This window comes from Rhamphochromis longiceps, linkage group LG22 (assembly GCF_057381845.1).
Source record: "Rhamphochromis longiceps isolate RC_006_pf linkage group LG22, R_longiceps_female_GT1.1, whole genome shotgun sequence".
Taxonomy (NCBI): domain Eukaryota; kingdom Metazoa; phylum Chordata; class Actinopteri; order Cichliformes; family Cichlidae; genus Rhamphochromis; species Rhamphochromis longiceps.
Window position 1 is genome coordinate 21,582,489 of NC_140577.1, and position 15,643 is coordinate 21,598,131.

The 15,643-nt window shown below is 43.2% G+C and overlaps 3 protein-coding genes across 3 annotated transcripts; 1 reads left to right on the forward strand and 2 right to left on the reverse strand.

The window, feature by feature from the left end:
* Positions 1-1,190: 1,190 nt before the first annotated feature.
* Positions 1,191-9,823, reverse strand: LOC146644052 (uncharacterized). The gene is made up of 2 exons (XM_085396511.1): positions 5,302-9,823; positions 1,191-5,007 (listed from the first exon to the last, which is right to left on the reverse strand). Exon 1 carries the CDS (start codon positions 9,670-9,672, stop codon positions 5,659-5,661), a length of 4,014 nt encoding a protein of 1,337 aa, XP_085252637.1. The 5' UTR covers positions 9,673-9,823; the 3' UTR covers positions 1,191-5,007; positions 5,302-5,658.
* LOC146644053 (uncharacterized) lies at positions 9,680-12,185 on the reverse strand. The gene is made up of 3 exons (XM_085395404.1): positions 11,882-12,185; positions 9,804-11,587; positions 9,680-9,705 (listed from the first exon to the last, which is right to left on the reverse strand). The coding sequence occupies exons 2-3, from the start codon at positions 11,386-11,388 to the stop codon at positions 9,680-9,682; spliced, it is 1,611 nt and encodes a 536-aa protein (XP_085251530.1). The 5' UTR covers positions 11,389-11,587; positions 11,882-12,185.
* Positions 12,186-13,044: 859 nt separating this feature from the next.
* On the forward strand, positions 13,045-14,966 carry LOC146644054 (uncharacterized). Its single transcript, XM_085397074.1, is given in 5 exon segments — positions 13,045-13,146; positions 13,246-13,403; positions 13,819-13,909; positions 14,114-14,345; positions 14,348-14,966. Coding segments are annotated over 5 exon segments (678 nt in total). The 3' UTR covers positions 14,443-14,966.
* Positions 14,967-15,643: the final 677 nt, after the last annotated feature.

The following is a 15,643-nucleotide window of genomic DNA, read 5'->3' on the forward strand; positions in this document are numbered from 1 at the left end:
ACTTAAATGTTTCCAATTTCAAATGTTAACACAGATTTTCAGAGTAAATACAGATTGTAGTTTTTTAAATGATGATTTCATTTAGTTTGGGGAAACAGCTCTCCAACTTTACCTCATGTAGAAAAAGTAATTTCCTTCTAAACCTAATAAGTGGTTTTGTCATCTAGCAAGAACTGCAATCAAGCATTTGCAATAACTGGTGATGAGTGTGTTACAGCGCTGTGGAGGAAATTTGGTCCTCTCTTCTTTGCAGAATTGTTTTCATTCGGCCACTTTGGAGGGTTTTCCAGCATAGGCTGAGTTTTTAAGGTCATGCTAAACCATCTCAATCTGATTGCAGTCTGCACTTTGACCAGGTCAAAACCTCCATGTTGTTTTTTGAGCCATTCAGAGATGATCTTGCTGCTGTGTTTTGCATTATTGTCCTGGTGCATTTGAGCTTCAGGGTACATTAAATGAGACTAGTGAGGCCTTCAGGTTTTTCACATTTTCTGGATTAAGGCCCTCATCGTGGTTCGATTCCCAAAGCGCTTGAAATGCCTTTGTAACCAGACTGTTACTTTGTTTCCAGACTGATAGAGTTCAGTGTTTCTTAGCTGTTTCTTTAGATGTCCACGATGTTGCTTTCTGAGATCTTTTAGTCAACTTCACTTTTTTTTTGCCTGTCCCATTTGGTTCTTTAGCCGTCAGAATTGTTGTCTGAAGACCAACAAGGAGACCCAATGGATTTACTTTCCCAAATGGATCATCACGGCCTTGCCATATTGGTCCGTTTGATCTACCTTTGTTGTTATTATTTATTTTATTTTATTTTCAGTTGTTACAGATGGGACAGACATGACTGAGGAATAGGAAAGGGAGAAAGAACGATGAAGGAGAGGAGCAAAGAGCAAAGAAAAACTGAAGAACAATATTCACCTTATGTTTAATTTCTACCTTTATTAAAGAGACTCAGAGAAATTTTGAGGTTAGCTAAATAACTTGTAACCAGGTACATATCTGAAAATTTCTTTTGTGTAATGTATTTTCTTATTTTTGTTGCATGAAGAATCTGTGTATGTGGACACTCACTATTTGCCCTCTTTTTCAGGTCCTCACATGTGTCCTTTACAAGCAGAGACTCACTGATAGACGACTCTGTTACCAGTTCTAGGGCTGATGCACCCACCCACATCCCCACCCCCGGTGTATCCTTTATAGGTATGCAAGTTTCTAAATGAAATAAATCACATGTGGTTAATCTTAACCAAAGTCCTCAGTTATGGGAAAATGAACTGGAAATGCAAGTTGTGCAACTTCACAACCACAAAAAGATTAGACCTGCTGAAACACGTCAGGCTAATACATGGGCATTTTGGTCGAGTCCACTCCATACCCTGCCTTCATGCAGATTGCCCTTGCACTGTCAAGACATGGGGTGCATTAAGGACACATTTGTCAAGGCATCATTCACAGTCATCCCAGCCAGGCAACATCCTTTCATTCACGTGCATTGTCTGTAATTCATGCTCTTTTGACAGAGGCAGTTTTTTGAAAATCTTGGTGGCCATCTAAAAAAGTTTGAAACTGTGCCATGTGTTTTTGAGGATTGTGATTATAAGGTTAACAAATACACAACATTCCACAGCCACAAGAGTAGAAAACACAACCCACATTCCTTGGAAGATTTCAAGACGAATGTTCTTCATCAATACCAAAAGAACCCGGATGAAGAATGTGACATTGTTGACCATGACAATGAATGTGGCTCAGTCCTTGAGGAGGATGAGGACTTAAACAAAATTATTACTAAGAAAGTGGGGCTACTCCTCCTGAAAATGGAGAGCATTTTCAATGTGTCCAATTCATGCATTGACAAACTAGTAGAGGAACTTCATTTCCTTACAGCATCTGCATCTGGTCCCGTCATTAAAGAAATAATTCTGAGCACTTTGAGAAAACATGGCTGTACATTGGAAGACTCAGTGATTTCAGAACTGGTCAAAGACCTTTGCCGGCTAAGCCCTGTCTGTGCTGCTTTAAGAGTGGAAGGGCCTTTAAGCAGTCAGTTCAGGAGAGAGCAATTTAGAAAGGAGCATCTCTCATTGACTGAACCTGTTGAGTACATACTTGATAGTACAGATAATAAAACATTTCAGTATATACCAATCCTCCCATTATTATCTCAACTTGTGGACAACAGAGACATTCAAAACACAATATTACAAAACAAAAGGCCATCTGATGTCTCTTCGAAATACAAATCATTTAATGATGGATCTTTACTAAGAGAAAACAGCTTTTTATGTGAAGATGAACTTAAACTCCCACTCATCCTTTATATAGATGACTTTGAGATATGCAACCCTCTGGGAACATCCCGCAAGAAGCATAAAGTCACAGCTGTGTCTTGGGTGTTTGCAGACATACCTGCCACCTTGAGATCTATACTGATTTCCATTTACTTAACCATTTTATACAAGGCAAATGATGTCAACCAGTTTGGCTATGCAAATGTTTTGGACCCACTGCTCAAAGATTTGAAGTCCTTTGAAGATAATGGTATTTTTGTTTCAAGTCTGGGCAAAGTGGTCAAGGGCACTGTACTTGCTGTAGTCGCTGACAATCTTGGCGCTCACTCAACAGGCGGGTTTGTTGAAAGCTTTTCAGCTTCACATTTCTGTCGCTTTTGCATTGGCGAAAGGTCACAGATCCAGGAGCATGAAGTAGGAGAAGGACTGTTTCCTCTACGGACTAAGTCCAACTATGCCATCCATGTCAAAGCAGCACTGTCTGATCCTGCAGAAGCTCACCACTGTGGAGTTAAAAGACAGTGTCCAATCTCAGACAGACTCAGTCACTTTCATGCTACATCAGGTTATCCCCCAGATGCTTTGCATGATTTGCTTGAGGGGATTGTACCTGTTGAAATTTCACTCTGTCATGATGTGTTAATCAGGAAGAAATACATATCTCTTGAGCAGCTCAACCGTTCCATCTGCTTCTTTCCTTACAAATGGAGTGACAAAACAAACTGTCCACAACCCATTGCCCCAAATTTCACAGCGCGAAAAAGTGTAGAAGGTAATGCACACAAAAACTGGTGTTTGTTGAGAATGATACCACTCATGATTGGTGACAAAGTACCAGAAGATGAGCCTGCTTGGGAGGTTTTGATGACCCTGAAAGATGTTGTTGAGCTTGTCATGGCTCCTCTCCACACAGATCACACAATAGGATACATGCAAAGTAAGATCTCAGAACACCGTAACAGATATTTAGAAGTGTTCCCAGAGGAGAAACTAAGACCAAAACATCACTTTCTCGAGCACTATCCTTTGCTTACAACTGTTTACTTGTACATTTCTGGACTATGCGATTTGAAGCCAAACATCGATTCTTTAAAAGGATTGTGAGGCAGACTGGGTGTAGAAACATCCTCATGACAATGGCAAGAAAACACCAATCGATGATTGCGTATCATACCCACGATTACAACCACCAAAGGCCAGCACTGTCAGTGTCCCAGAATCAAATCAAATCAAATCACTTTTTTTTTTAATTTTTTTTTTTTTTTATTGTCACAGAAGACTCAAGTGGCAGTCGATGTTCTAAAAGACAGCATTAAGGAGTCCCTTGCAAGGAAGTTCCCCAGGGAAGACTTTGTGAACATGACAAATAAAGCAACCATTTTAGGCACAGACTATAATATTGGCATGATGCTGCCGTTTGGCTCAACAGGAGGCCTACCTGACTTTGCAGAAATCCATCAAATAGTCATTGTGCACAGAACTCCTGTGTTTGTTCTGAAGTTGCTTAGAGGCTGGTACTGTGAACACCTGAGGAGTTTCAAAGTAGAGCCCACAGGAGAGACAGAAATCCTTAAACGTTCTGAACTGAAAGAAACATTGCCCTTATCTCCCTCTTCTTAAAATGACAATCAAAAATTATTTATTCAAAATTCTACTGAACTAAATCTCTGCTTTTATTTCTCTGGCAGAAGATAATGAAGAAAATATATGCATGTAAGCTTATCAACTATTAATAACCTGTCTCAATTTCTTTTCTTTCTCTGTCTCTACAGCTGAGGAAACACAAACCAAACAACAATGGCAGTCCAGTTAAGAGTCGTTTTAGAAGAACACAGCATTCATAAGTTGACACTTCCAACAGGAATTCCTAATACAGTGGAAGATCTTGTTTCCATAATTACTGAAACTTTCCAGCTACATGGGGAATTTGGACTGCTATACCAAGACAAAGACTTTGACAATCAGTTTTTCAGTGTCATCTCAACTGCTGACTTGTATGACAAGGCCACTGTTAAAGTGATCCTTAAAGAGCCAGTAATCACCCTTGAATTACAACCAGTATGTGAATCAGGATCATCGTCTGCATTGAACTCTTCGGCTTCAGTGAGCACTCATCCTGCAAGTACTACTGAAACGGACATCTGCCCTGCCAATCATGATGCACCCTCACAGGTGTCCGACTGCGCATCGTCAAGTTCCAGTGACACCATCATTCTCCCTGATTCATGTCGCCCTGCTGCGTGGCCAGTGCCATTTCAAGTACCGGAGTTTTCCCGAGACATACAACTAATCCTTGCTGAGGCAAACAACTCATATCGCAACACTGGAAGACCTTTCATGGATGCCAGTGTTAAATCAGCAACAATGTTTTTTTTCAGTTTTATTTGTCATATGCAAGTTAGCACAGGGTCAACATTGCAATAAAATGTGTTTGACGAGCAGCAGTCACTCAGCAGCATGATACAGTAGGAGAAAATATAATAAAAATAAAATAAAATAATAAAGAAAATGGAAAAATAGTAAGGAGCAAAATATTAGAGAGACGTGGTAAAAGAGAAAAGATGACTAAATATATATGTATCTCTTCTGCCCTCAGCTGAATGTCTCTATCCAGCTTATGCAGTGAGCTAAACATAAAATGGCTTCAGTAAACACTCAGGAGACCGCGTGCCATTCTTCGGAGCTTTACTGATCCTTATTTTCCTTTTTTGTAAAACTGTAATAACAGAAACAGAATACAGTGTATTCACTCTCCATACAAATACACAAAGATTACATTAAATATTGTTGACTTATGTAAACAGTCACTACACAATCAAGAGATACAGAGATGGTAAGAGATACAGCTAACACCACATGCTGGTATGCTTCATGTTAGCAGGCTAAACAAAGGGCTAACAGCTAGCTTGTGCTAGTAATGTAACAAACTCGCTAAACACACAAGAAGCTCATTACTTTGCTGAACAAGGTACTAATAAGTGGGAACAATAAACCGTTTTGCCACACTTACAGATTATGCCTTTTCAAGGGCGTCAGATGCAGGAATTTACAGAGACACAGCCAAATGGACCTTCCCTGTCGAGCGCTGGGAGAAAACCACTGCTTGCGCTCTAACATGGTGCTACCCTGTCAACCCACTAGATGGCAGGCTTTGCCCAGACAAGATCAGGAATAAACATATTTTCTGACATGTTGCAACAGTTAATTACAGAACGAATGATTATGACCCGCCATATAACAAACTTATAAAAAACATGCCTTAGAAATAACAGGAGGGACAGAATACTCCCCGCCTGACGTCTGCAGGACGTCACACCAACTAAAGCTGAATCCCACTATTACAAAGGATATTAAGAGTCTTTCAGACTTAGCTCTTAGGTACCAACAAGACGACTTCACTGATGGGTCTCAGGTACACTCTACATTCACCACTGCGGATGATCTTGACTTCAATCTTCCTTACTCTGCCATCTTGACTGGGGAAGGTCTTTGTGACTAGCCCTAGTGGCCAGTCAATCCTGTTTTCTTGTCCCTCTTTGAGCAGGACCACATCTCCAATTTGTAGATTGGGCTTTGAAGCCCTCCACTTGCGACGACCCTGTAGTCCGCTGAGGTACTCTCTCCTCCATCGTCCCCAGAAGATGTTGGCTAGGTACTGTACACGTCTCCATTGCGCTCTAAACAGGTCCTGATCGTGGAACTGACCTGGTGGTACTGGGGGCGCACCAACCTTTTGTGTGAGTAGCATGGCAGGAGTGAGAATCTCAGGATGCTCTGAGTCAGCAGAAACTGTGGTAAGTGGCCTTGAGTTGACTATTGCAGTGACCTCCGACATGAATGTCACTAACACCTCATGTGTGAGCTTTGCATTTCCGTGCTGCAGCAGCATTACGTCAAGGATCCGCCGACTGACGCCAATCATGCGCTCCCAAGATCCAGCCATGTGCGATGCATGTGGAGGGTTAAATTGCCACTCACAGCTTCTGTCTCCAAGATACTTGTTGATTTTGTTGTTATGACAACCCTTCTTGTCGATTTGGAGTTCTCTGCAAGCACTCACAAAGTTTGTGCCGCAGTCGGATCTGAGTAGTTTAACAGCACCTCGCATGGCAACGAAACGGCGCAGAGCATTAATGAAAGATGAAGTGTCCATTGCTTCTATCACTTCGATATGTATGGCACGAGTGCTCATACACGTAAAGATCACTGCCCATCTCTTGGCCTCTGCTTGACCTCCTCGTGTCTTTCTGACTGTAACAGGCCACGGACCAAAAACATCTAGGCCCACACACGTGAAAGGAGGGTCTGTACACATTCTGTCTTCTGGTAGATCTGACATGATCTGCTCTTGTTGCTTGCCCCTTAATCTGCGGCATATGACACAGTTGAAGATGACACTACTGACGGCTCTTTTCCCACCCACAATCCAAAAACCTGCAGCTCTGATTGCACCTTCGGTGAAGTGTCTGCCCTGATGACATACTTGTGCGTGAAAGTGTCTGATTATGAGCTGGGTTATGTGGTGTTTACTGGGAATGAGCATGGGGTGTGTCTCATCTGTTGACAGTTGAGCTCTTGCGAGCCGGCCACCGACCCTAAGGACTGCATCAGCGTCTATGTAAGGACTCAGCTTGCTAAGTGGACTTTGTGTGCGAATGGACTCACTCTGCTCCATGCGCTTGATGTCATCCGCATACACCTCTTTTTGAACTGCACGAATGATAGTAACCTTGGCCTGCTGGAGCTGTTCTTCTGTAGCATAGTTGTTGCACTTGTGCCATCCACGACATGTGCTCTCTGTTTCACCTTTAAACGACTCGGCAATGTGCAGCAGTCTGGCAATAGTTTTTAGCAGACGACTCCAATTTGAGAATCTCTCGAACCTTGTGGTCCCGAGCTCTTTTTTTGACAGAAAGGTGGCACAGGATACGATATCTGGGCGCAGCTCAGTGTCGTTTTCAGGGCAAACAAGGTCAAAAGGTTCTTTCTGTATTTGTCGTTGGCCTGAATCTGTAAGGAAGGCAGGTCCGCTAAGCCATGTAGAGTGAGACAGATGCTCAGCGGGCAGTGCTCGTGTGGCATGGTCAGCTGGGTTTAGCTGTGTGGGTACGTAATGCCATTGGTGGGTCTGGGTAGAACGCCTAATGCGCTCCACACGGTTATGCACATACACATAAAAGCGTCTTTTTTCATTGAAAATATATCCAAGGACCACCTTCGAGTCGGTGTAGAAGTTCACCTCATCGATAGTAGTGTGAAGCTCCTGCTGGACCATTTCCGCCACTTCTACAGCCAGCACAGCAGCACAAAGTTCCAGTCTTGGAATTGTGATGTCTGGTTTTGGAGCCAGCCTGGCCTTTCCAAGAAGAAACCCAACTTCACTGAGCCCATTGCCTGCTGTGAGTTTCAGGTAAGCGACGGCTCCAACAGCTTTTGTGGATGCATCACAAAAAACATGCATTTCTTTTCTCTGAGATTCAGATAGTGAGATGGATGTATACATGCGGGAGATCTTGAGCTGTTGTAAGTGCTTTAGGGAATCTTTCCATTGCTGCCACTTGTCCTGTTTCTCCCTCGGCAGCGGTGCATCCCATTCGCTAATGTCCATAGAGATCTCTCTCAGAATGGAGCGGCCTTCGATGCTGACTGGCACAGCGAAGCCGAGTGGGTCATACAAACTGTTGATGACTGACAATACACCACGTTTGGTGAAAGGCCTGTCATTGATTTCAACTTGAAATGACAATTGGTCTGTCGACAGGTCCCAGCCTAACCCAAGGCTGCGTTGCATGAGTGGGGCGTGTTGTCCACGTTGGAGTTCCTGCGGGCCTGTGGCTAGATCTTCACTTGGGAAGGCACTGACGACTACAGGGCTGTTGGATGAGATCTTGTGAAGGCGGATGTTAGACTGAGCCAGCATCCTTTGTGTTCTGTGAAGGACGTCAATCGCCTGGGTCTCAGAGGGAAATGACTTTAGCCCATCATCTACATAAAAATGGCGCTCAATAAATTCCCTTACATCACTGCCATATTCTTTCTCTCCTTCCACAGCAGTCTTCTTGAGTCCATAGATGGCAACTGAGGGGGACGGGCAATTCCCAAAAACATGGACTGTCATGTGAAACTCGTCCACTTCTCCATCGAGGTCGTGATCGCGGAACCACAGGAAACGCAGATAATCACGATGGTCCTCTCTGACCGTGAAGTTGTGAAACATCTGCTCCACGTCAGCCATCACAGCATGTGGGTCACCTCGGAATCTGAGAAGCACGCCCACAAGGCTGTTATTGAGATCTGGGCCTTTACACAGTACTTGATTCAGAGACACATTTTCGAACTGGGCGCTTGAATCGAAGACTATTCTGATTTTTGCTGGCTTTTGGGGGTGGTAAACACCAAAGTGTGGGAGATACCAGCATTCTTGGTGGGGTTTGAGAGGGGGTGCCCTTTCTGCATGACCTTTGTCGAAGATCCTTTTCATAAACTCCACATAATGATCTTTCATCTCCGTCTTTCTCTTTAATGTCTTCCGTAGGGACATGAGGCGGTTGAGAGCCTGCTCTCTGTTGTTGGGTAAGCGACGTCGGGGATGACGAAAGGGCAGGGGGGCGACCCAGTTATTTGCATCATCTTTAGCAAACTCTTTGTGCATAATGTTCAGAAACGTCTTATCTTCTGCAGAGAGTGCCATTTTGTCATCATCAGTAGTTTGTTGAAAGATGTGTTTGCCCAGTTCATCTTTGACCTGTGTGCTCTCAAAAAGGGGGCATTCTTCTGTGATCTTCACTTTTGTGTAGATTCTGTTGCCACAGGGAGAGAGAAAACTGGGGCGGCCATTATCCAGTATGTTAGTCTTGTAGGAGTTCAATGTGGGTCTGTGAGCTCCCGAGAGGCAAACATCCCCAACAATTACCCATCCAAGATCAAGCTTTTGGGCATAAGGTGCTTCATTGGGCCCATTTGCCTGGCGTCGAACCTTGTGAGCCTGAATTACATCACGGCCTAAGAGGAGGAGAATATCTGCCTCTGGATCAAGAGGGGGTATTTGTGCAGCTATGTGAGCTAGGTGATGATGAGCAGCTGCAGCTTCTGGGGTGGGTATCTCACTCCTGTTGTCAGGAATCTGATTACACTCTGTCAGTGTTGGTAGTGGTATGGACACTTTTCCGTCCACACCCTCAATGACAAAGCCGTGAGCTCTACGGCCTGTTTTGTTCGTTGTGCCAGAGCATGTTTTCATTGTGTATGGAAAGGCTTCACCATGTACATTAAACATGTCAAAAAAGGGAGAACGAGCCAGTGACACATTACTTTGGTCGTCTAAAATTGCGTACATTTTCGTTTTCATTTGAGGGGCTGTGCTGTGATATACTTTCACCATGCAAATTTTAGAACAAGACCGTCCTTGTTGTCCCTGTCCACATACCTCAGTGCAGTTAGATGTAGTCACTGTGGAGCTCGGGATGTCTGGCTCCCCGCCGTGTGCCTCTGGTGTAGAATCAAAGCTCCCACTTCTCCAAGGGGGTGGCCCGGCATGCATGGCGGAGATATGGGTATCGCTTTTGCACTCCAGACAACGAATATCAGCTTTACAGTCTTTGGCCCTGTGTTCTGTTGATGAGAGACACTTGTAACAGATCGAAAGCCCTTTGAGCAGACTTTTCCGCTCATCCAGTGTTTTCATCCTAAACCCTCTACATTTTGCAAGTGAATGGGGCTTCATGTGTACTGGACACCGTTTGTCGGGATCAAGAGAGTGAGTGTTAGATTTGTTGCTGGGTGTGCCAACCTGTGTTTTGTTTGCTGTTAGCGGGGCTCTAAAATGTGATTGTCTCACCAGCGGCCTTTCTATCCTCATGTGCCCAGTGCTGTAATTTTGTAGGATAAAGCTGGGGTCAGTTTTCATTTCAGCATTGCTATTTACGAACTGGACAAAGTAGGAGAAAGGCGGATAGTGCACTCTGTGTTCTTTCTTATACTTGGACCCCTGTTTGATCCATGACTCTTGCAGGGTATGTGGGAGTTTTTCCACAATTGGGTTTATGCCTCTTGGAGTGTCAAGAAAGCTGAGGCCTGGCAGATATCCTTCGTTTTTTGCTGCTTCAAGTTCCAGGAGGAGATCTGCAAGTTCCTGTAGAAGGTGATTGTCTCTCGGAGTAACTCTGGGAAAGCTCTCTAGGCGTTTGAACAGAGAAGCTTCAATAACTTCTGATGAGCCATAAATCCTGTCTAGCCTTTGCCATAAACGCTGAAGACCTGTTTCTGGATTGTTAACATGGACAGCCCTGATTCTCAGAGCATGCTGGAGAGACTCCCCACTAAGCCACTTAGTGAGCAGATCGAGTTCTTCACTGCACTTTAGGTTTAAATCTTCAGTGGCATTGTGAAACGTAGATCTCCATGCTAGATAAGTCTCTGGCTTGTTATCAAACACTGTCAGTCCTGCTGTCAGTAGGTCACGACGCGAGAGGAGGGCAGCGAGGTCTGATACATCTGCTTGTCGTTGTGGTTTGGCTGCTCCAACATAGTTGGACCAATGGGGAGGTGGAAGTTTGGGCTGCCAAACAGGTGGAGAACTGGGGGGGTACCCACGCGCAGCTGCTGCTGATATGTCCGGCCCTGTAGTGTGGGTGTTGTCTAAGTCACATTTTTGCTCTCTACTGTGTTTTGACTCACCTTCCATATTAGTGTTATTGTGGAAGTGGGTATCTACATACTCTTGAGTGCGGCTGACAGCCGCAGCTATTGTGGCAGGAATGTCTGGTGGCTTCACAGACTCTGCTTGGTCCAGAACTGCAGCCTCTAGGACCCTTGCAGCTGCAAGTGCTGCTTCTGCTTCTCCCTCCTGCTTCAGAGCATTTAGCGCTGCCTCCATCCGGGCCTTTTTGACCTCCATGTCTATTTGGCGTTTGGCATATTCTGCTCTTGCTCGAGCAGCTTCGGCTTCAGCTCGTGCTCGTGCTGCAGCAAGGCTTGCTGCTGAGCTGTTTGACCGGCGTGAAGCTGCTGAGCTGTTTGACCGGCGTGAAGCTGCTGATCTGCATTCCGACCTGACTTCCAGCTGTGAAAGCTGCGAGGTGTCCCCGTGGTTGGACATGATTGCTGTCGCTGGAGTGTCTCAGGATCCTGGCAGTGCACTTGATGCGTGGACAATCTTTTTACTCTTCTGCCCTCAGCTGAATGTCTCTATCCAGCTTATGCAGTGAGCTAAACATAAAATGGCTTCAGTAAACACTCAGGAGACCGCGTGCCATTCTTCGGAGCTTTACTGATCCTTATTTTCCTTTTTTGTAAAACTGTAATAACAGAAACAGAATACAGTGTATTCACTCTCCATACAAATACACAAAGATTACATTAAATATTGTTGACTTATGTAAACTGTCACTACACAATCAAGAGATACAGAGATGGTAAGAGATACAGCTAACACCACATGCTGGTATGCTTCATGTTAGCAGGCTAAACAAAGGGCTAACAGCTAGCTTGTGCTAGTAATGTAACAAACTCGCTAAACACACAAGAAGCTCATTACTTTGCTGAACAAGGTACTAATAAGTGGGAACAATAAACCGTTTTGCCACACTTACAGATTATGCCTTTTCAAGGGCGTCAGATGCAGGAATTTACAGAGACACAGCCAAATGGACCTTCCCTGTCGAGCGCTGGGAGAAAACCACTGCTTGCGCTCTAACATGGTGCTACCCTGTCAACCCACTAGATGGCAGGCTTTGCCCAGACAAGATCAGGAATAAACATATTTTCTGACATGTTGCAACAGTTAATTACAGAACGAATGATTATGACCCGCCATATAACAAACTTATAAAAAACATGCCTTAGAAATAACAGGAGGGACAGAACAGTATCTATAAATATAAATATATGTACACTAGTGATTAAATAAGAAAATCTTGAAAAGAAATGTGATGGGAGGGCAGATGGGATATTGCACAGGAATGAGCAGCAGAAAATTACAGTATTGCACTTTTAAATATAAATATCAATGACAATAAAGTGGAGTGACCAGTGCAGATTAAACAGAGTACTTGTGAAGCTGCAGGTAGCTTCTGAGTGCTGTGTTGTGTGTGTTTAAGTGTTGTGGTTGAGGTGTCGTATGGCTTGGTGGTAAAAACTGTTTTTGAGTCTTGTAGTCCGAGCACACAGGCTCCTGTAACGTCTGCCAGATGGTAACAAGGAGAACAGCTGATGTGCTGGGTGGTCTGCTCTGTGGGTGGCTGTGGTCCTTGATGATGCTGTGTGCTTTACGGAGGCATCGCTGGAGATAAATGTCCTGAATGTCCTGCTGGCAGAGCAGCTTCCGTACCAAACTGTGATGCAGTGATGCAATGCAAGACCTTGCAAAAGTAATTTTTTCGTACACTGCTTACCCAACCAATCAGCAGATCCTCTCAGTGGCTGAAGCCTTGGTTTCAAAGTTTCCGTGTCTTATTATCATTTGCCAGCTTATATGGCTGGCAGCAGCGCATAAAAAACAAGATGCACAATTACTGTGCCAAGCTAAGATCTCGAAAATTTTCTTACCCGGAAATTGAAATTAATGCCTTAAAAAGGTAGCATCCAGCTGATGCAGTGCCATCAAAGAATGTAAAAAAGCCAACAAAAAAAAGCAGAGGTTAATTATCTCCCTCCGCATCCTACTGGAGAAACCCAAGAGACACTGGAGAAAGAGAGGCTGGAATTAATTTATGAAATAACAAAGAAAAACAATGCAAATATAATTGCAGATAAAATGAATAAAACGTTCGCTAGCCGAAGACTTGGAGTGGTCAGCCTCTGCCCCTCTGTGGGTGAGTTAAAAGAAAGGTGGCCAGCATTATTCACTGAGGCTCAGGTGAGTATGTGTGATAACTATTCCTATCCACCAAAAAACAAATGTCAAACAAATGTCAACAAATTGAAATGTCTTTTTTTTTGTCCCCTTACTTCTTAGCTCATCGAAGAGTTCAGACACATCACCACAGTTTCTTTGGTGGAGACATTCATGCTGAAACTTGATGAGTACACACCAGGTCTTTTGCAGCTTATGCCTGCCAAAGGAGGAGCCGCTGGTTCCAAGATGAGACCTCTGCTGGACACTTTGAATGACCTATGTTATTTGACTTTTTTCACAAATATGTAATTATGGAGGGCTGCAGTGGGTAGCAAGAAGGTCCTGGGTTCAAATCCCGGCCCAGGGTCTTTATGCATGGAGTTTGCATGTTCTCCCTGTGCATGTGTGGGTTCCCCCCGGGTACTCCGGCTTCCTCCCACAGTCAGAAAGCATGGCTGTTAGGTTAATTGGTCTCTCTAAATTGTCCTTAGGTTTGAGTGTGTGCGTGCATGGTTGTTTATCCTGTCTGTCTCTATGTTTCCTTGTGATTGACTGTCCAGGGTGTACCCAGCCTCTCACTTGTTGAAAGCTGGAGAGAGGCATCAGCCATGTTTTTGTTTTTAAGTAATTCAGTCTTAATGTAAGTAAATCACTCGACTTAGTCTTTTCACTAAATTGTATCTCCCTACAGACACAGAGCATTGAGAAGAAAAGGGATCTCCTTATCTGCTGCCTCATTACCTTCCTCGGGGAAAGACAAGAAGATCTTTTTCATGACTGCCAGGTTTGTCATATTGATAACAGTTTACTTATTAACTCAAGGGATCCTAATGTTCTTCTCTCCTGTCCTCTCCTATCCCCTGTTCTCCCCTTCTCCATTCATCTTCTGTCCACTCCCCTCTTTAGATCAACTGAAATATATTGAAAAAGCATCTTAAATAAAATAAAATGTGTGCATGCTTTTTGTTTCTTTCTTTTTAACATGTAGGAATGTGAGGATTACACAGACAATATGATGAAGGTGATCGTGATCCACAACATCATGGCTGAGGAGGATCCATCAGATGTGTCCATTGTGATTGAGGGAAACCAAGTGATGGAGGGATGTGGAATCCGAACAAAGGCATGTGTACTGCTGATGGGACTGATATATGCCCGCAACCTCGAATATCCGAAGGAGCTGAAGAACACATTTGACACTTTTCAAAAACTGTTTTTGGAAATGGGGCGAAACTACTGACCTAGGTCCACGGCCTCAAAAATAAGCTTATGCAATGGACACACCTTTCCCCTCTTGTTCCCAGAGGACATAGCTAGATGGAGCTGTAATTTTTCTTCTGACAGCAAGCACAGAAACTATTGAATGTTGGTGTTAGTGTTCTGTTCTATCTATCCATATGTTTGATAACGTACATGCACAGAAACAACCTTGTAGAGTTTCTGTGCTTTTGGCTTTTAAAATGGACTGAGTGGCCTTTGAAAGTGTTGTCTGCATTAGCCGTTGTGTTGCACTTTATTCTGTATTTTTATGGGATAAAAACATTGAGATGATGAACCATTTGAATATCTTTTTTGGGGGGGTACATTTTACCTTATATGAATAGGTAATGTTTATCAACTGATAATAATTAAATTTTATTACTAATTATCAGGTATTACCAACTAGCAAACAAGAGATAATTTTACCTAATTTCAATGAATAAGTAGCTGTTGAATGTATACATAAATATGGGGTAAATTTTACCCAATTTAATTAAGTATTTCATAGCTTTTTATTGAAGTTATTTTATACACAATATATTGAACTAAATATACCCCAAAAAAGTCAATGCAAATTGTTACCTCAGATTTATTGGGTAGATTCTATAGATGACTTTTTACAGTGTAGATTAATTGTAGATAGTTTTTTGGTGAACCTCTACCCATATTTACTTCTGAGAAGCTCTTTCTATACCTGATAATGTTACTGAACCAATGCCAGTCAACCTAATTACTGTTAATATGTTCCTTCAGCTTTTTCTCTTACTTTTTCAGTCTTTTGTTCCTTTCTCCCAACTTATTTGAGATGTGTTACTGCCATTAGATTAAAAATAAACCATAATTTCTCATGAAACAGTAAAATGTTTCATTTTAAACATTTTATACGTTTCCTCTGTTCTGTTGTGAATAAAATAAGAATTTATGAGGTTTGCAAATCACTGATTTCTGGTTTGGATTTTTAGCTTAAGTGCTGAATGGCCTGGCGTGAGTATAGCCCCCTATTGCCATGGGTAATCTGTCTGTCAGTAAGAAGGCTGTAAAACTGATGATGACTGTGGCCTCTGGCTCTGACGACACAGTTCCGATAACCCCTCTTATCATGTGACCCATTCTTAAGAGCTTTCTTCCTGGCGTGCAAAAACTGTGAGCCACATGCTATTCAACAGATCATCTGTTTCAAATATGCTTTTGATTTGGCAGACTTCACTTATTGGGATATCAGAAGGTGCACATTATCCATTGGAGTATACGATCATGA

Excerpts from the sequence above, each read along its gene's own strand:
- LOC146644052 (XM_085396511.1), bottom strand. The coding sequence starts at position 9,672 with ATGGTGAAAGTATATCACAGCACAGCCCCTCAAATGAAAACGAAAATG.
- LOC146644053 (XM_085395404.1), bottom strand. The coding sequence starts at position 11,388 with ATGTCCAACCACGGGGACACCTCGCAGCTTTCACAGCTGGAAGTCAGG. Across the intron at positions 9,706-9,803 it reads CGGGCCACCCCCTTGGAGAA|GGACAACAAGGACGGTCTTG; the intron begins GTGGGAGCTTTG and ends GTATGTGGACAG.